The sequence below is a fragment of the Oncorhynchus masou genome, chromosome 22, assembly GCF_036934945.1.
Source record: "Oncorhynchus masou masou isolate Uvic2021 chromosome 22, UVic_Omas_1.1, whole genome shotgun sequence".
Classification (NCBI taxonomy): Eukaryota; Metazoa; Chordata; class Actinopteri; order Salmoniformes; family Salmonidae; genus Oncorhynchus; species Oncorhynchus masou.
Window position 1 is genome coordinate 2,912,693 of NC_088233.1, and position 21,470 is coordinate 2,934,162.

At 41.3% G+C, this 21,470-nt stretch overlaps 1 protein-coding gene across 1 annotated transcript in view; it reads left to right on the plus strand.

Annotated features, from left to right (window-relative positions):
• The window catches only part of LOC135508908 (anoctamin-5-like), a 96,235-nt gene that overhangs the window by 34,748 nt on the left and 40,017 nt on the right, over positions 1 to 21,470 (plus strand). The window contains exon 2 of the mRNA XM_064929129.1: positions 4,196 to 4,275. Coding sequence (XP_064785201.1) covers positions 4,196 to 4,275 — 80 coding nt within the window. The remainder of the gene's footprint in view (positions 1 to 4,195; positions 4,276 to 21,470) is intronic.

Consider the following 21,470-nt stretch of genomic DNA (forward strand, 5'->3'; position numbering starts at 1 on the left):
ACTGACTGATAATGATTCTGGTTTATTATGGGACTGAATGGTAATGATTCTGGTTTATTACGGGACTGATTGGTAATGATGATTCTGGTTTATTATGGGACTGACTGGTAATGATTCTGATTGATAATGGGACTGACTGGTAATGATTCTGATTGATAATGGGACTGACTGGTAATGATTCTGGTTTATTATGGGACTGAATGGTAATGATTCTGGTTTATTATGGGACTGACTGGTAATGATGATTCTGGTTTATTATGGGACTGACTGGTAATGATTCTGATTGATAATGGGACTGACTGGTAATGATTCTGGTTTATTATGGGACTGAATGGTAATGATTCTGGTTTATTATGGGACTGACTGGTAATGATGATTCTGGTTTATTATGGGACTGACTGGTAATGATTCTGATTGATAATGGGACTGACTGGTAATGATTCTGATTGATTATGGGACTGACTGGTAATGATTCTGGTTTATTATGGGACTGAATGGTAATGATTCTGGTTTATTATGGGACTGACTGGTAATGATGATTCTGGTTTATTACGGGACTGACTGGTAATGATTCTGATTGATAATGGGACTGACTGGTAATGATTCTGATTGATTATTGGACTGACTGGTGATGATTCTGGTTTATTACGGGACTGACTGGTAATGATTCTGATTGATAATGGGACTGACTGGTAATGATTCTGGTTTATTATGGGACTGACTGGTAATGATGATTCTGGTTTATTACGGGACTGACTGGTAATGATTCTGATTGATTATGGGACTGACTGGTAATGATTCTGGTTTATTATGGGACTGACTGGTAATGATGATTCTGGTTTATTACGGGACTGACTGGTAATGATTCTGATTGATAATGGGACTGACTGATAATGATTCTGGTTTATTATGTTACTGATTGGTAATGATGATTCTGGTTTATTACGGGACTGACTGGTAATGATTCTGATTGATTATGGGACTGACTGGTAATGATTCTGGTTTATTATGGGACTGACTGGTAATGATGATTCTGGTTTATTATGGGACTGACTGGTAATGATTCTGATTGATAATGGGACTGACTGGTAATGATTCTGATTGATAATGGGACTGACTGGTAATGATTCTGATTGATTATGGGACTGACTGGTAATGATTCTGGTTTATTATGGGACTGACTGGTAATGATTCTGGTTTATTATGGGACTGAATGGTAATGATTCTGGTTTATTATGGGACTGACTGGTAATGATGATTCTGGTTTATTACGGGACTGACTGGTAATGATTCTGATTGATAATGGGACTGACTGGTAATGATTCTGATTGATAATGGGACTGACTGGTAATGATTCTGGTTGATAATGGGACTGACTGGTAATGATTCTGATTGATAACGGGACTGACTGGTAATGATTCTGGTTTATTATGGGACTGACTGGTAATGATTCTGGTTTATTATGGGACTGACTGGTAATGATTCTGATTGATAACGGGACTGACTGGTAATGATTCTGGTTTATTATGGGACTGACTGGTAATGATTCTGGTTTATTATGGGACTGACTGGTAATGATTCTGATTGATAACGGGACTGACTGGTAATGATTCTGGTTTATTATGGGACTGACTGGTAATGATTCTGGTTTATTATGGGACTGACTGGTAATGATTCTGGTTTATTATGGGACTGACTGGTAATGATGATTCTGGTTTATTATGGGACTGACTGATAATGATTCTGGTTTATTATGGGACTGACTGGTAATGATGATTCTGGTTTATTACGGGACTGACTGGTAATGATTCTGATTGATAATGGGACTGACTGGTAATGATTCTGATTGATAATGGGACTGACTGGTAATGATTCTGGTTTATTATGGGACTGACTGGTAATGATTCTGGTTTATTATGGGACTGACTGGTAATGATTCTGGTTTATTATGGGACTGACTGGTAATGATTCTGGTTTATTATGGGACTGACTGGTAATGATTCTGGTTTATTATGGGACTGACTGGTAATGATTCTGGTTTATTACGGGACTGACTGGTAATGATTCTGGTTTATTATGGGACTGACTGGTAATGATTCTGGTTTATTATGGGACTGACTGGTAATGATTCTGGTTTATTATGGGACTGACTGGTAATGATTCTGGTTTATTACGGGACTGACTGAAGACAGACTGTCTGAAGTTGTATCATTTTCCATGTAAACATTAGTCAATAAGAAGTCCCCTTCAGTCCAATTCCGTTAATTCCCCATGTTTCTCTTTATTATGCGTGGGAACACTTTGGAACCGATTTCCTGAATTAAAATCACTCTGATTTACTGGTGTTTTTACAGTCTTAAACAATGAAATACAACATTCTTTGCTCTGAAAACTTGGGGGGCCAAATCAAATCACCCGCAGGCCAAATTAGGGCTGTCAGTTGGGGAACCCTGCTTTAGTTTAGGGACTATATTAGACTGACTCACTACTGGGATATCCTTCCGTCTGGCACAGAGCATGGTGGTTCACCAGACGTTCGCCTGCTGTTTCGACCCTCTCTCTCTCTCTCTCTCTCTCTCTCTCTCTCTCTCTCTCTCTCTCTCAGTAGCACAGCCCTATAGCTCTCTCTCTCTCTCTCTCTCTCTCTCTATCTCTCTCTTTTGCTCTCTCTAGAAAGGACTCCCCCTTCTTTCTTCTCTCTCTCTTTCTCTTGCTTGCTCTAAAAAGGGCTCTCTAAAAAAGGATCTAGAAAGATCTCTTGCTCTTTCTCTCTCTGATCTCTCTCCCTCTCTTTCTTGCTCTCACCCTCTCTCTCTCTCCCTCTCTCTCCTTCTCGCTCTCTCCCTCTCTCTCCCTCTCTCTCGCTCCCACTACCACACTTGACCTCTGAATGCTCAGCTTTGAAAAGCCAAGGTCCTGACCTGTTGCAACCTCTATAACCACTGTGATTATTATTATTTGACCCTGCTGGTCATCTATGAACGTTTGAATATCTTGAGTTTCCGGTTCTGATGTCACATACAAAAGTACAGTGAAATGCCATTCTTCCAAGCTTCTACATCTGCATTACTTGCTGTTTGGGGTTTTAGGCAGGGTTTATGTTATAAGAGAAACCTAGAAAGGATGTAAAAAGGGCTTCCTAAAAAAGGATGTAGAAGGATGTAAAAAAGGGCTTTCTAAAAAGGATGTAAAAAGGGCTTTCTAAAAAGGATGTAAAAAAGGGCTTTCTAAAAAGGATGTAAAAAGGGCTTTCTAAAAAGGATGTAAAAAGGACTTTCTAAAAAAGGATGTAGAAGGATGTAAAAAGGGCTTTCTAAAAAGGATGTAGAAAGGGCTTTCTAAAAAAGGATGTAGAAGGATGTAAAAAGGGCTTTCTAAAAAGGATGTAGAAGGATGTAAAAAGGGCTTTCTAAAAGGATGTAAAAAGGGCTTTCTAAAAAGATGTAAAAAGGGCTTTCTAAAAAAGGATGTAGAAGGATGTAAAAAGGGCTTTCTAAAAAAGGATGTAGAAGGATGTAAAAGGGCTTTCTAAAAAAGGATGTAGAAAGGGCTTTCTAAAAAAGGATGTAGAAGGATGTAAAAAGGGCTTTCTAAAAAGGATGTAGAAAGGGCTTTCTAAAAAAGGATGTAGAAGGATGTAAAAAGGGCTTTCTAAAAAGGATGTAGAAGGATGTAAAAAGGGCTTTCTAAAAGGACGTAAAAAGGGCTTTCTAAAAAGATGTAAAAGGGCTTTCTAAAAAGGATGTAGAAGGATGTAAAAAGGGCTTTCTAAAAAAGGATGTAGAAGGATGTAAAAAGGGCTTTCTAAAAGGATGTAAAAAGGGCTTTCTAAAAAAGGATGTAAAAAGGGCTTTCTAAAAAGGATGTAAAAAGGGCTTTCTAAAAAGGATGTAAAAAGGGCTTTCTAAAAAAGGATGTAAAAAGGGCTTTCTAAAAAAGGATGTAGAAGGATGTAAAAAGGGCTTTCTAAAAAGGATGTAGAAGGATGTAAAAAGGGCTTTCTAAAAACATTTCACTGATTGGTTATATTTTACACAAGGGACTATAGATGAACATAGATAGGGACTATGCCAGCTGGACACATGCTACCTGGGTTATGCTCTCAGCAGTGTTATCAGCTAGTGAGATTGACAGGGTTATCCCCTCAATTAGGACAATAATTGATTGATTGATTGATTGTCTCTATGCGTTTCAGAGGACAACAACGGCTGCCACCACCATCACCATGACATCGACCTTGACGAGTATCCACACTCCCAGCCTGACCCTTCAGAGGTAAACACACACACACACACACACACACACACACACACACACACCACATTATCCTGCAAGGGTTCAGTTGTCACTTCAATCACACTGTGGATGTGGAGACACTTCACTAATCATTGATATATCAATTGAAGAATGGGATGTTGAGTGGGAATATGGATTTATTTGATAGATCGTTTGATTATTGATTGATTGATTGATCGATTGAGTGGGATTTACACAATACATAATATAAAAGACGAAAACGGTACAGTTTGATATGGTTACAGTGTGTTGATCTTCAAACAGCTGTTACATCTGCTGGGGTGTCAGTGTGTCCTCTCCTCTACACCAGTTGTTCACCATTCAGTGCTGTGTAGTGTGTAGTCTGCATATAACCAATACAAGTCTATTCAGTGCTGTGTAGTCTGCATATAGCCCAATACAAGTCTACTCAGTGCTGTGTAGTCTGCATATAGCCCAATACAAGTCTATTCAGTGCTGTGTAGTGTGTAATTGTGCATATACCCCAATACAAGTCTATTTAGTGCTGTGTTGCTTGCAGATCCTTCCTGCGCTAGACCAGTTTGCATGTTATTGGATTTATGCAAATGTATTAAGGTGCAGTCATTTAATTTCCATAGACTAATGGGCTTTCCAACTCACTTGTTACATTTTCCAGTCCACAGTGTAAAACTTAAACATGTTGTCCTGACCAGTTTGAGTCAACACCCGGCAACAGGAAGTTGTGATTTTCATGATGTCTCTTGGGATGTTTGTGTTTATGAATGTCCTTCCTTTCTTTCCCTTCCTGAAGTGTCATAGAAACACTGATTATCTCTTTCAGTGTACAGTAGTAGTTAAAAACACACCACCACTTTAAACACCCTGCCCCTTTAACTACCCCACCCCTTTAAACACCCCACCCCTTTAAACACCCCACCCCTTTAAACACACCACCCCTTTAAACACACCACCCCTTTAAACACCACCACTTTAACAACAACACCCCTTTAAACACACCACCCATTTAAACACACCACCCCTTTAAACAACCCTTTAACCACACCACCCCTTTAAACACACCACCCCTTTAAACACCCCTTTAACCACACCACCCCTTTAAACACACCACCCCTTTAAAAACTCCCCGTTTAAACACCCCACCCCTTTAAACACCCCACCACTTTAACAACACCACCCCTTTAACCACACCACCCCGTTAACCACACCACCCCTTTAAACACCCCTTTAACCACACCAACCCTTTAAACACACCACCCCTTTAAACACCCCACCCCTTTAAACACCCCACCCCTTTAACAACACCACCCCTTTAACCACACCACCCCTTTAAACACCCCACCCCTTTAAACACACCACCCCTTTAACCACACCACCCCTTTAAACACCCCACACCTTTAAACACACCACCCCTTTAACCACACCACCACTCCTCTATGGCCAGGAGCGTTTGTGTTTGCATGTGCGTGTTTGTGTGTGTGTTTGTTTTTTCCATTTTCGATAGATTTAATAAAGTAGTGTTGTTTGTTTAGTGTCATCTTACAGTCTTTACACAAACCTGCAGCTGTCGGTTAAATACCTAATAATCTCTGTGTGTATATGAGTGTTGACACACTCATACATCACTACGTGCTGTAATTGTTGTCGGTGTGTACTGGAGCATCCAGTGGTTATTTTGTGCTAGTCACATATTGGAGGGTACGTATAATGTATATGTTCTTACTCAATCCCCTTGGTGGGACAGAAGGCCATAGAGTAGATATGGATGCTGCTTGTCTTATCTATGTTTTTGATGCCAGACTTGGTGGGAGTACTGTGTTGTTGTTGTTGTTGTTGTGTGAAATTAGAGTGTCATTGCCAGAAAGTTCTCTTCCTGCTACCGGTCCTGTGTGGCTGGCTATGTCCTGATTCTCTACACTTCTCATCACGGATTTCAATGGTTCAACTGGGTGTGGGGGGACTTTCCACCATTGTTAAAGGAGAAGTTTACCCAAAATCCCAAAACGCCCAAGTGATTTCATACATTGAAACTAGTCCATTGGAGTTAGCTCTCTCCCACTTTCTGTCCCCTCTAGTGCTGTACTGAAACGGCTGCGAAAAGAGGTCACGTGACTCATGACATTGCTGGATGCAGGTCTAGCTGTGCTCTGTTACCAGTGAATTCATGATTCAGAAATCTGCAATGTGTGGACAACCGCTCGTTTTTTTATTGAATTAGCTATTTTTGCCAAAGTACGATCTGTTTTGAGTCAGGAAATGCGATGATTTTATCTCATTTTTTATGTCGCCGACTGCCACAGCAGTGGAGATGGGTAACAACTGAGCACGTGCGCTCTAGGGGGGATTCCCTGTTACGTAGAAACTGCACATTATGCCCTTATTCACAGATGCAAGTTTTTGGTGAAGACAGCATTTCACATCAGTTATACAATGTAAAAAATAAAATACAAGTATATCTGATGAAAAAAAATTGAAGAAAAATGAAGAGTGATGGAGAAAACCAATTAACTGTATTTATTTCAGCCTGAGCTTCAGATGGCACAGACTGGTCCAGGTCATCTGATGCAGCACTCCATCACTCTCCTTCTTGGTCAAATAGCCCTTACACATCCTGGAGGTGTGTTGGGTCATTGTCCTGTTGGAAAACAAATGATAGTCCCACTAAGTGCAGACCAGATGGGATGGCGTATCGCTGCAGAATGCTGTGGTAGCCATGCTGGTTAAGTGTGACTTGAATTAGAACTAAATCAAAGCACCATCAACACCTCCTCCTCCATGCTTCACGATGGGAACTACACATGCGGAGATCATCCGTTCACCTACTCTGCGTCTCACAAAGACACGGTGGTTGGAGCCTGAAGCGGGGTTGTTTCGTACGCATACGGTCCACATTTGAAGTTCCCAAACGGCAAAAACATTCTATGAGATCCAGGGATCTATGAGATCATCAACATCAACACCTTCTCCTCCATGCTTCATACGGTGCAGCTAAAAGGCTTATATCTATCAAAAAATTATTCATTCCATTCAACTTAAATCATAGATTACTTGACACTGACCACAGTACAATGAATGGGGGGGGGGACAAAAACTAAGATACACTTATAACAAATGAATACATCTCAATCAGGTAATATAAATCATAAAGGTACCTAATATTTCATCATATACATTCATATTTCATATATTTACACACACGTACATGGAGCTCTGTATGTTCTGTAGTTTATACAAAAATGTCCAAATCGGCTCTAACAGTTCTTTAGTAGTGGTTTCTTTGCAGCAATTCGATCATGAATGCCTGATTCACACAGTTTCCTCTGAACAGTTGATGTTGAGATGTGTCTGTTACTTGAACTCTGTGAAGCATTTATTTGGGCTGCAAAATTATATTTCTGAGGCTGTTAACTCTAATGAACTTGTCCTCTGCAGCAGAGGTAACTCTGGGTCTTCCTTTCCTGTGGCGGTCCTCATGAGAGACAGTTTCATCATAGCGACTTGATGGTTTTTGAGACTGCACTTGAAGAAACTTTCAAAGTTCTTGAAATGTTCAGTATTGACTGACCTTCATGTCTTAAAGTAATGATGGACTGTCGTTTCCCTTTGATTATTTGAGCTGTTCTTGCCATAATATGGACATGGTCTTTTACCAAATAGGGCCATCTTCTGTGTACCACCCCTACCTTGTCACAACCCAACTGATTGGCTCAAACGCATTAAGAAGGAAAGAAATTCCACAAATTAACTTTTAAGAAGGCATACCTGTTAATTGAAATGCATTCCAGGTGACTACCTCATGACTGGTTGAGAGAAAAAGAGTGTACAAAGCTGTCACCAAGGCAAAAGGTGGCTACTTTGAAGAATTTGTTTAACAGCTTCTTTTGGTTACTACCTGATTCCATATGTGTTATTTCATACTTTTGATGTCTACACTATTATTCTACAATGTAAAAAATAAAAAATAAATAAAAATAAAAACCCTTGTGTCCAAACTTTTGACCGGTACTGTATATGTGACGATATATGTGTTTTACGTTGTCCATTGTCTTACGCCAGATAGTGCATCACCTGTTAGAATGACGTAGCTGTCGTAAAACATCGGTCCAACCCTGACTTCGTTCCTCCCCCTGATCTTTTATCCAGGAATTTTAGTGAAAAAACATCATATGCGAAATTGGGACATTTTTGATTTTTATTTTGCAACATACTGTTAGAATAGTACACGTGTGGAAGATATTGTGTTCACATTTTGCACAGCATTCTAAAAACCCTTCTGCTGCGGACCTGCATGGAAACAATGAGACATGAACTCATGTGTTCCTCATTAAAAATGAAAAACAGTTGTTTTGTTCTCACCTGTAATTATACAGTCAGGGTTAGGTGCAATAACATAATGTTATAAATGAGCTCTCTCACACACACACACACACACACACACACACACACACACACACACACACACACACACACACACACACACACACACACACACACACTAGAGGTCGACCGATTATGATTTTCCCTGGATTTCTGTTAGCTAAATATGCAAGTTTAAAAATATATACTTCTGTGTATTGATTTTAAGAAAGGCATTGATGTTTATGGTTAGGTGCAGTGGTGCAACAATTGTGTTCTTTTTCTCTCACACACACACACACTAGAGGTCGACCGATTATGATTTTTCAACGCCGATATCGATACCGATTATTGGAGGACCAAAAATGGCGATACCGGTTAATCGGCCGATTTAAAAAAATAAAAAATAAACATTTTTTTATTTGTAATAATGACAATTACAACAATACTGAATTAACACTTATTTTTCATTAATATAATACATCAATAAAATCTATTTAGCCTCAAATAAAATGAAACATGTTCAATTTGGTTTAAATAATGCAAAAACAAAGTGTTGGAGAAGAAAGTAAAAGAGCAATATGTGCCATGTAAGAAAGGTAACCATGTTCCTTGCTCAGAACATGAGAACATATGAAAGCTGGTGGTTCCTTGTAACATGAGTCTTCAATATTCCCAGTTAAGAAGTTTTAGGTTGTAGTTATTATAGGAATTATAGGACTATTTCTCTCTATACGATTTGTATTTCATTAACCTTTGACTATTGGATGTTCTTATAGGCGCTTTAGTATTGCCAGTGTAACAGTATAGCTTCCGTCCCTCTCCTCGCCCCTACCTGGGCTCGAACCAGTAACACATCGACAACAGCCACCCTTGAAGCAGCGTTACCCATCGCTCCACAAAAGCCGCAGCCCTTGCAGAGCAAAGGGAACAACTAGTTTCAGAGCGAGTGACGTTTGAAACGCTATTAGCACGCACCCCGCTAACTAGCTAGCCATTTCACATCGTTTACACCAGCCTAATCTCGGGAGTTGATAGGCTTGAAGTCATAAACAGCTCAATGCTTGAAGCACAACGAAGAGCTGCTGGTAAAACGCACAAAAGTGCTGTTTGAATGAATGCTTACGAGCCTGCTGGTGCCTACCATCGCTCAGTCAGACTGCTCCATCAAATCATACTTAATTAACTTAATTATAACATAATAACACACAGAAATACGAGCCTTAGGTCATTAATATAGTCGAATCCGGAAACTATCATCTCGAAAACAAGACATTTATTCTTTCAGTGAAATACGGAACCGTTCCGTATTTTATCTAACGGGTGGCATCCCTAAGTCTCAATATTCCTGGTACATTGTACAACCTTCAATGTTATGTCATAATTATGTAAAACTCTGGCAAATTAGGCGGCCCAAACTGTTGCATATACCCTGACTCTGCGTGCAATGAACGCAAGAGAAGTGACAAAATTTCACCTGGTTAATATTTCCTGCTAACCTGGATTTCTGTTAGCTAAATATGCAGGTTTAAAAATATATACTTCTGTGTATTGATTTTAAGAAAGGCATTGATGTTTATGGTTAGGTACAGTCGTGCCACGATTGTGTTTTTTTTCCGCAGATGCGCTTTTGTTAAATCATCCCCCTTTTGGCGAACTTGGCTGTCTTTATTAGGAAGAAAGAGTCTTCACAGAGATCGCAACGAGCCAGGTTAGCAGGCAATAGTAACTAAATATGCAGGTTTAAAAAATATATACTTGTGTATTGATTTTAAGAAAGGCATTGATGTTTATGGTTAGGTACACATTGGAGCAATGACAGTCCTTTTTCGCGAATACGCACCGCATCGATTATATGCAACGCAGGACACGCTAGATAAACTAGTAATATCATCAACCATGTGTCGTTAACTAGTGATTATGATTGATTGATTGTTTTTTATAAGTTAACTTTAATGCTAGCTAGCAACTTACCTTGGCTTACTGCATTCGCGTAACAGGCAGTCTCCTCGTGGAGTGTAATGAGAGTCAGGTGGTTAGAGCGTTGGACTAGTTAACTGTAAGGTTGCAAGATTGAATCCCCGAGCTGACAAGGTAAAAATCTGTCGTTCTGCCCCTGAACAAGGCAGTTAACCCCCTGAACAAGGAACAGTGGGTTAACTGCCTTGTTCAGGGGCAGAACGACAGATCAGGGGTTTGAACTTGCAACCTTCCGGTCACTAGTCCAACGCTCTAACCACTAGGCTATCCTATGGTAGCAATATATTACCCTATGGTAGCAGTATAATACCCTATGGTAGCAGTATATTACCTATGGTAGCAGTATATTACCCTATGGTAGCAGTATATTACCCTATGGTAGCAATATATTACCCTATGGTAGCAGTATATTACCCTATGGTAGCAGTATATTACCCTATGGTAGCAGTATATTACCCTATGGTAGCAGTATAATACCCTGTGGTAGCAGTATATTACCTATGGTAGCAGTATATTACCTTATGGTAGCAGTATATTACCCTATGGTAGCCATATATTACCCTATGGTAGCAGTATATTACCCTATGGTAGCAGTATATTACCCTGTGGTAGCAGTATATTACCTATGGTAGCAGTATATTACCTTATGGTAGCAGTATAATACCCTATGGTAGCCATATTACCTATGGTAGCAGTATATTACCCTATGGTAGCCATATTACCCTATGGTAGCAGTATATTACCCTATGGTAGCAGTATATTACCCTATGGTAGCAGTATATTACCCTATGGTAGCAGTATATTACCTTATGGTAGCAGTATATTACCTTATGGTAGCAGTATATTACCCTATGGTAGCAGTATATTACCCTATGGTAGCAGTATATTACCCTATGGTAGCAGTATATTACCCTATGGTAGCAGTATATTACCCTATGGTAGCAGTATATTACCTTATGGTAGCAGTATATTACCCTATGGTAGCAGTATATTACCCTATGGTAGCAGTATATTACCCTATGGTAGCAGTATATTACCCTGTGGTAGCAGTATATTACCCTATGGTAGCAGTATATTACCTTATGGTAGCAGTATATTACCCTGTGGTAGCAGTATATTACCCTGTCAGTATATTACCCTATGGTAGCAGTATATACCTTATGGTAGCCTATGACCCTGTATAGCAGTATATTACCTTATGGTAGCAGTATATTACCCTGTGGTAGCAGTATATTACCCTGTGGTAGCAGTATATTACCCTATGGTAGCAGTATATTACCTTATGGTAGCAGTATATTACCCTGTGGTAGCAGTATATTACCCTATGGTAGCAGTATATTACCTTATGGTAGCAGTATATTACCCTATGGTAGCAGTATATTACCCTATGGTAACAATAAATTACCCTATCCTCATGACCCTGTCCTATCCCCTATCCTATCCTCATGACCCTGTCCTATCCTCATGACCCTGTCCTATCCTCATGACCCTGTCCTATCCTCATGACCCTGTCCTATCCTCATGACCCTGTCCTATCCTCATGACACTGTCCTATCCTCATGACCCTGTCCTATCCTCATGACCCTGTCCTATCCCCTATCCTATCCTCATGACCCTGTACTATCCTCATGACCCTGTCCTATCCTCATGACCCTGTCCTATCCTCATGACCCTGTCCTATCCTCATGACCCTGTCCTATCCTCATGACACTGCCCTATCCTCATGACCCTGTCCTATCCTCATGACCCTGTCCTATCCCCTATCCTATCCTCATGACCCTATCCTATCCTCATGACCCTGTCCTATCCTCATTACCCTGTCCTATCCTCATGACCCTGTCCTATCCCCTATCCTATCCTCATGACACTGCCCTATCCTCATGACCCTGTCCTATCCTCATGACCCTGTCCTATCCCCTATCCTATCCTCATGACCATGTACTATCCTCATGACCCTGTCTTATCCTCATGACCCTGTCCTATCCTCATGACCCTGTCCTATCTAAAACCCTATCCTCATGACCCTGTCCTATCCTCATGACCCTGTCCTATCCTCATGACCCTGTACTATCCTCATGACCCTGTACTATCCTCATGACCCTGTCCTATCCCCTGTCCTATCCTCATGACCCTGTCCTATCGTCATGACCCTGTCCTATCCTAATGACCCTGTCTTATCCTCATGACCCTGTCCTATCCTCATGACCCTGTCCTATCGTCATGACAGTGCTGCAGTGAAGTCTTGTTTCTTGTGTAGTGTAGGTCACCCATCCCCCCTCACTGCCTCTCTCAGTAGTGGTCAGGTTTCAGCATCATGTGACCAGTTTTTATGAGGATGTCTAATCAGTCTACCCTTCAACAGCATCTAATCGGCAATCTAAAACCCTTCCTATGAGACCACTGTACTGCAATCTAAAACCCTTCCTATGAGACCATTGTACTGCATTCTAAACCCCTTCCTATTAGACCACTGTACTACATTCTAAACCCCTTCCTATTAGACCACTGTACTGCATTCTAAACCCCTTCCTATTAGGCCACTGTACTACATTCTAAACCCTTCCTATTAGACCACTGCACTGCATTCTAAACCCTTCCTATTAGACCACTGTACTGCATTCTAAACCCTTCATATTAGACCACTGTACTACATTCTAAACCCTTCCTATTAGACCATTGTACTGCATTCTATACCCTTCCTATTAGACCACTGTACTACATTCTAAACCCCTTCCTATTAGACCACTGTACTGCATTCTAAACCCCTTCCTATTAGACCACTGTACTGCATTCTAAACCCCTTCCTATTAGACCACTGTACTGCATTCTAAACCCTTCCTATTAGACCACTGTACTGCATTCTAAACCCCTTCCTATTAGACCACTGTACTACATTCTAAACCCTTCCTATTAGACCACTGTACTGCATTCTAAACCCCTTCCTATTAGACCACTGTACTGCATTCTAAACCCCTTCCTATTAGACCACTGTACTACATTCTAAACCCTTCCTATTAGACCACTGTACTGCGTTCTAAACCCTTCCTATTAGACCACTGTACTACATTCTAAACCCCTTCCTATTAGACCACTGTACTGCATTCTAAACTCTTCCTATTAGACCACTGTACTGCATTCTAAACCCCTTCCTATTAGACCACTGTACTACATTCTAAACCCCTTCCTATTAGACCACTGTACTGCATTCTAAACTCTTCCTATTAGACCACTGCACTGCATTCTAAACCCCTTCCTATTAGACGACTATACTACATTCTCAACCCCTTCCTATTAGACCACTGCACTGCATTCTAAACCCCTTCCTATTAGATCACTGTACTGCATTCTAAACCCCTTCCTATTAGACCACTGCACTGCATTCTAAACCCCTTCCTATTAGACCATTGTACTGCATTCTAAACCCTTCCTATTAGACCACTGTACTACATTCTAACCCCCTTCCTATTAGACCACTGTACTGCATTCTAAACTCTTCCAATTAGACCACTGTACTGAATTCTAAACCCCTTCCTATTAGACCACTGTACTACATTCTAAACCCCTTCCTATTAGACCACTGCACTGCATTCTAAACCCTTCCTATTAGACCACTGCACTGCATTCTAAACCCCTTCCTATTAGACCACTGCACTGCATTCTAAACCCTTCCTATTAGACCACTGTACTACATTCTAAACCCCTTCCTATTAGACCACTGCACTGCATTCTAAACCTCTTCCTATTAGACCACTGTACTGCATTCTAAACCCCTTCCTATTAGACCACTGTACTGCATTCTAAACCCTTCCTATTAGACCACTGTACTACATTCTAAACCCTTCCTATTAGACCACTGCACTGCATGCTAAACCCCTTCCTATTAGACCATTGTACTACATTCTAAACCCCTTCCTATTAGACCACTGTACTACATTCTAAACCCCTTCCTATTAGACCACTGCACTGCATTCTAAACCTCTTCCTATTAGACCACTGTACTGCATTCTAAACCCCTTCCTATTAGACCACTGTACTGCATTCTAAACCCTTCCTATTAGACCACTGTACTAAATTCTAAACCTTTCCTATTAGACCACTGCACTGCATTCTAAACCCCTTCCTATTAGACCACTGTACTGCATTCTAAACCCTTCCTATTAGACCACTGTACTGCATTCTAAACCCTTCCTATTAGACCACTGTACTGCATTCTAAACCCTTCATATTAGACCACTGTACTACATTCTAAACCCTTCCTATTAGACCATTGTACTGCATTCTATACCCTTCCTATTAGACCACTGTACTACATTCTAAACCCCTTCCTATTAGACCACTGTACTGCATTCTAAACCCCTTCCTATTAGACCACTGTACTGCATTCTAAACCCCTTCCTATTAGACCACTGCACTGAATTCTAAACCCCTTCCTATTAGACCACTGCACTGCATTCTAAACCCCTTCCTATTAGACCACTGCACTGCATTCTAAACCCTTCCTATTAGACCACTGTACTACATTCTAAACTCTTAGATATTAGACCACTGTACTACATTCTAAACCCTTCCTATTAGACCACTGTACTGCATTCTAAACCCCTTCCTATTAGACCACTGTACTGCATTCTAAACCCCTTCCTATTAGACCACTGCACTGCATTCTAAACCCCTTCCTATTAGACCACTGTACTGCATTCTAAACCCTTCCTATTAGACCACTGCACTGCATTCTAAAAAGTTTCCGTGTTTGACTCATACTTTACTTAAAGCTCCAATGCAGACATTTTTTAAAATCTCAATATCAAATCATGTCTGGGTAACAATGAAGTACCTTACTCTGATTGTTTGCAATGATCAAAAATAAGCTTCTTAGCATAGAGCAATTTCTCAAGCAAGAATTATGCTGGAACTGTCTGGGAAGGATTTGAGTGGGGAGGGAAAAACTTGAAACTAGCTGTTATTGGCAGAGAGGTTTGGAACGCTCTTTCTTATTGGTCTATTAACTAATTTACCTCCTGGTGATGTCACAAGGCAGCCCAAAGCTCCATCCCACCAAAGCAGGCTGTCTTTTCAAACAGCTCTAAATACTAAAAGGACACTATCATCATCTTCACAAAGAATGAAACAGATCAGTATTATTCCAAGACAGGTGAAACAGATAGTGTGGAGGGGTGGAGACAATCACAAAGACAGGTGAAACAGATCAGGGCGTGACACCTGGGGGGGTGGAGACAATCACAAAGACAGGTGAAACAGATATGACACCTATGGAGACAATACAAAACAGGCAAATCACATTTCTGACTGCACTGGGCTTTTAATGTTATCTGCTCTAAGGGCACAGGGCGAGACCCAGATGTAGACACGAGAGGCCGATGGTTTGAGTCTCTGATATTTATTATAATCCAAGGGGCAGGCAAGAGAATGGTCGTGAACAGGCAAAAGATCATAACAAGGTCAGAGTCCAGGAGATACAGAGTGGCGGTCAGGCAGGCGGGTTCAGAGTCAAGACAGGTGAAACAGGCTGGGGTGACACCTGGAAGGGGAGACAATCAGAGATACAGGTGGAACACATCAGGGGGGACACCTGGAGGGGGTGGAGACAATCACAAAGACAGGTGAAACACATCAGGGGGGGACACCTGGAGGGGGTGGAGACAATCACAAAGACAGGTGAAACACATCAGGGGGGACACCTGGAGGGGGTGGAGACAATCACAAAGACAGGTGAAACACATCAGGGGGGGACACCTGGAGGGGGTGGAGACAATCACAAAGACAGGTGAAACACATCAGGGGGGACACCTGGAGGGGGTGGAGACAATCACAAAGACAGGTGAAACAGATCAGGGCGTGACACCTGGAGGGGGGTGGAGACAATCACAAAGACAGGTGAAACAGATCAGGGCGTGACACCTGGAGGGGGTGGAGACAATCACAAAGACAGGTGAAACACATCAAGGGGGGGACACCTGGAGGGGGTGGAGACAATCACAAGGACAGGTGAAACAGATCAGGGCGTGACACCTGGAGGGGGTGGAGACAATCACAAAGACAGGTGAAACAGATCAGGGCGTGACACCTGGAGGGGGTGGAGACAATCACAAAGACAGGTGAAACAGATCAGGGCGTGACCATCTGCCTTTATGTGATCAATTCTTAAAATACCGTAGAAAGAGTTTTATAAAATTTTAAATACATTTAGATTTGAGAGTGAGATTTTTTTCTAGTTAAGAAACCTATCACTTCAGAGTAGGTTTTGTACAGTCTTCCAATGAGCAGTATGGTTATCTAATAGCTTCTACACTTTTAGGAAAAAAAGGAGCTATTTAGTACTGAAAAGGGTTCTTTGGCTGTCCCCATAGGAGAGGCATTTGAAGAACCCTTTTCAGTTCCAGGTAGAACCTTTTGGGTTCCAGGTAAAAAAAAAAACTGTTGGGTTCTAGGTATAATCATTTTGGGTTCCATGTAGAACCCTTTTCACAGAGGGTTCTACATGAAGCACAAAATAGTTTAGTTCAACCTAGAACTACAAAAGGGTTCTACTTGGAACCTAAAAGGGTTACCCTATTGGGGACAACCTAACAACCCTCTTGGAACCCTTTTTCTAAGAGTGTGTGCGATCCAGTGGTTCCACTCATCTTTACAGGGAGTTAACATCAGGCCCTACCGCTCATCATCTCGTCAGAGGGAAAATTACACATCCTTACTACTTAGGAAAAAAAGAAAAGAGAACTGCCTTTTACCGTAAGTCCTCACTAACCCTGTTGAACCTTCCCTTGTGCCCGAATTAGCTCCTCTAAGCGTTTATCTGAGCTACCCACTAGAACAGCCCAGAGACCCATGACGGGGAGGCCCAGCCTATGTTATCCATGGCACCATGTTATCCACGGCAGGGAGGAAGCTGGTAGCCTGCTGTCTTTGAGACCGAGACGTCGTTAGTTACAACAGCTCTCTCTCTCTCTCTCTCTCATTTCCAGTAATTATAGATTACACATATGGAATCCCTATGTATGTTCTGTACACTGCAACCCTCCGCTCCACAGTCAAGGCGTGTTGGCATACACCCATGGTCGACATTGAATTAAATAGGACATATGTAGAACATGGTGAAGTCTATATACAGTATAATATATTTACAACATGGTGAAGTCTATATACAGTATAATAAATTTACAACATGGTGAAGTCTATATACAGTATAATATATTTACAACATGGTGAAGTCAGTATAATATATTTACAACAGTATAATATATTTACAACATGGTGAAGTATAATATATTTCTATATACAGTATAATATATTTACAACATGGTGAAGTCAGTATAATATATTTACAGTATAATATATTTACAACATGGTGAAGTCAGTATAATATATTTACAACATGGTGAAGTCTATATACAGTATAATATATTTACAACATGGTGAAGTCTATATACAGTATAATATATTTACAACATGGTGAAGTCTATATACAGTATAATATATTTACAACATGGTGAAGTCTATATACAGTATAATATATTTACAACAGTATAATGTATAATATATTTTTGAAGTCTATATACAGGACAGTATAATATATTTACAACATGGTGAAGAACAGTATAATATATTTACAACATGGTGAAGTCTATTGACAGGTACCACTCGTTTGGGTACCATGTGTGTGAAAACTCTGGAACGGGTTCTACCTGGAACCAAAAAGGGTTCTTCAAAAGGTTCTCCTATGTGGACAGCCGAAGACGCCTTTTTTGTTCTGGATAGAACTTTTTGTCTGTACCATAGAACCTTTTGTCTGTACCATAGAACCATTTGTCTGTACCATAGAACCATTTGTCTGTACCATAGAACCATTTGTCTGTACCATAGAACCTTTTGTCTGTACCATAGAACCTTTTGTCTGTACCATAGAACCTTTTGTCTGTACCATAGAACCATTTGTCTGTACCATAGAACCTTTTGTCTGTACCATAGAACCTTTTGTCTGTACCATAGAACCATTTGTCTGTACCATAGAACCTTTTGTCTGTACCATAGAACCTTTTGTCTGTACCATAGAACCTTTTGTCTGTACCATAGAACCTTTTGTCTGTACCATAGAACCATTTGTCTGTACCATAGAACCATTTGTCTGTACCATAGAACCATTTGTCTGTACCATAGAACCTTTTGTCTGTACCATAGAACCATTTGTCTGTACCAGAGAACCTTTTGTCTGTACCATAGAACCTTTTGTCTGTACCATAGAACCTTTTGTCTGTACCATAGAACCTTTTGTCTGTACCACATTGATTTCCACCTAACAGATCTGCAAACATTGAAGGGTTGGGGCCAAGGGAAAAGTGAATATAGGGAACACATTGGTTTCTTCATGAGTTTATGCTTTGTTTACACTTCTCAGGGTTCATCTGTAGATTACGTGACACATGGCCCAGTCCATTACAGAAACATTAGTCTGATGTTATCCTGCTACGGATGTCTGTACTTTGTTCTCTGGTGTTGTTTTCAGGTCTTAAGGTTGTTTGTATTGATTTGGTTGAACGATGAATAGCCATAGTGTTTGTGTTCATTGTGTACTATAGTGCCGGATATAGGCTCCTTGAATTGCTTTGTCAGCAACATGTTTCTCTGAATGTTGTCAGACAGAGTTGTCAGTGAGTTCTAGGACCTCTAGGTTATTTTGCAGTGCTCAACGTGAATCAAGTTTTTTTCTCCAAGAAAACAACATGTCTTTCTGTTTTGATGCCCTGTTGGGATCCTCTGCTTTCTATCATCAGGGGAATGTAGTGAATGGATGTTTCATGTATAGATTGATTTTTTTTTTTTTTAATCCATTGAGGAGATCAGAGAAGTCGCAATGCATTTGTCATACCTCTACACTCTCACAGTTCTGTATTCTCTTCATTCTCTACATTAAGATGCTCCCTGACGTCTTAGCGACATTCTGCCCCTGTTATGACATCACTTCCTGGTGTTCTCCCCTGGTGTTGAAACAAAGAGCTGTAATTGGTCGACTTGTTTTGCACTGTATCAGACAATGATTGCATGCCACTTCATTGACTGTGCAGTGCGGCATCAGCACGTTGCTCTGACATGCACCGTCAACTGTGGGACCTTCTATAGACAGGTGTGTGCCTTTCCAAATCATGTCCAATCAATTGAATTTACCACAGTTGGACTCCAATCAAGTTGTAGAAACATCTCAAGGATGATCAATGGAAACGGGATGCACCTGAGCTCAATTATCGAGTCTCATTGCAAAGGGTCTGAATACTTATGTAAATAAGGTATTTTAGTTTTTTCACTATGGAGTATTGAGCGTATACTGATGAGGAAAAACATGTATTTAGTCAATTTTAGAATAAGGATGTAACGTAACAAAATGTGGAAAAAGGTGAAGGGGTCTGAATACTTTCTGAATGCACCGTATGTTGTGGTTAGCTCATATGTTAAATACCTATCCAGCCATTGTAAGATCTGACACGTGTCTACAATTGTAGTCTGGCAGGAACTCAACCATTACATTAGTGGGTTACTGGCAGACAGGAGGCTCTGCTGCTGATATGCTGACGTCATCTAGGAGCCTCCTCGGTCTCTCTCGCTCTCCCCCTCTCTCTCTCTCCCTCCTCTGCTCTCTCTCTCTCTCTCTCCTCTCACTGGTTCTCTCTCGCTATCCCCCTCTCTCCCTCCTCTGCTCTCTCTCTCTCTCTCTCCTCTCACTGGTTCTCTCTCGCTATCCCTCTCTCTCTCTCCTCTGCGCTCTCTCTCTCTCTCTCTCTCTCTCTCTCTCTCTCTCTCTCTCTCTCTCTCTCTCTCTCTCTCCTCTCACTGGCTCTCTCTCTCTCTCCCCCTCGCTCTCCCTTCTCTGCTCTCTCTCTCCCTCTCCTCTCACTGGTTCTCTCTGTCTCCCCCTGCTCTCTCTCCTCTGCTCTCTCTCTCCCCCCTCGCTCTCCCTTCTCTCCCCCTCGCTCTCCCTCTCTCCCCCTCTCTCTCTCCCTCCTCTGCTCTCTCTCTCTCTTCTCACTGGCTCTCTCTCTCCTCTATCTCTCCCCCTCTCTCTCCCTTCTCTGCTCTCTCTCTCTCTCTTTCTCTCCTCTCACTGGCTCTCTCTCCCTCCCCCTCCTCTCTCTCATCCCTCTTTCCTCTGGATGTCTGAGCAAGTGTGGGCTTGTCCTGGGCTGCAACTGGACTGGACGAAGCCCCTCTCCCCCCTGTGAACGAGGGAGTAAAGGAGAGAGGGAGTAGAGAGAGGAAATAAGTGAGTTAGGGGCTCGTCCGCCCGTGCACCCGGGGAAGAAGCAACCACCCTGGCTGTGTAAAAAGCCCTGCTGTCTTTCAGCTCATTGCAGACGTAGCGGGAGTCACAGCTGATGCTTGGCAGACATACTATTCGGAGAGAGGGCCATGGAAGAGGAGGTAAAGTGCTCTTCTATTTGAACACGCCCTCCCCCTTCGTAGCTACTGGTCAAACAGGACAGAACAGGACAGAACAATGTGTTTGTGAGAGGTTTGTGAGAGGTCTAGTGTGTGGGGACTGCTATGCCTATAGTGCTTGTTGTGATTTTTTACTGCAGCTAGAGTCCTGTCTAGTTGTTTATGTTGTGATCATTCTACTGCAGTGAATCCTGTCTAGTTGTTTATGTTGTGATCATTCTACTGCAGCTAGAGTCCTGTCTAGTTGTTTATGTTGTGATCATTCTACTGCAGCTAGAGTCCTGTCTAGTTGTTTATGTTGTGATCATTCTACTGCAGCTAGAGTCCTGTCTAGTTGTTTATGTTGTGATCATTCTACTGCAGCTAGAGTCCTGTCTAGTTGTTTATGTTGTGATCATTCTACTGCAGCTAGAGTC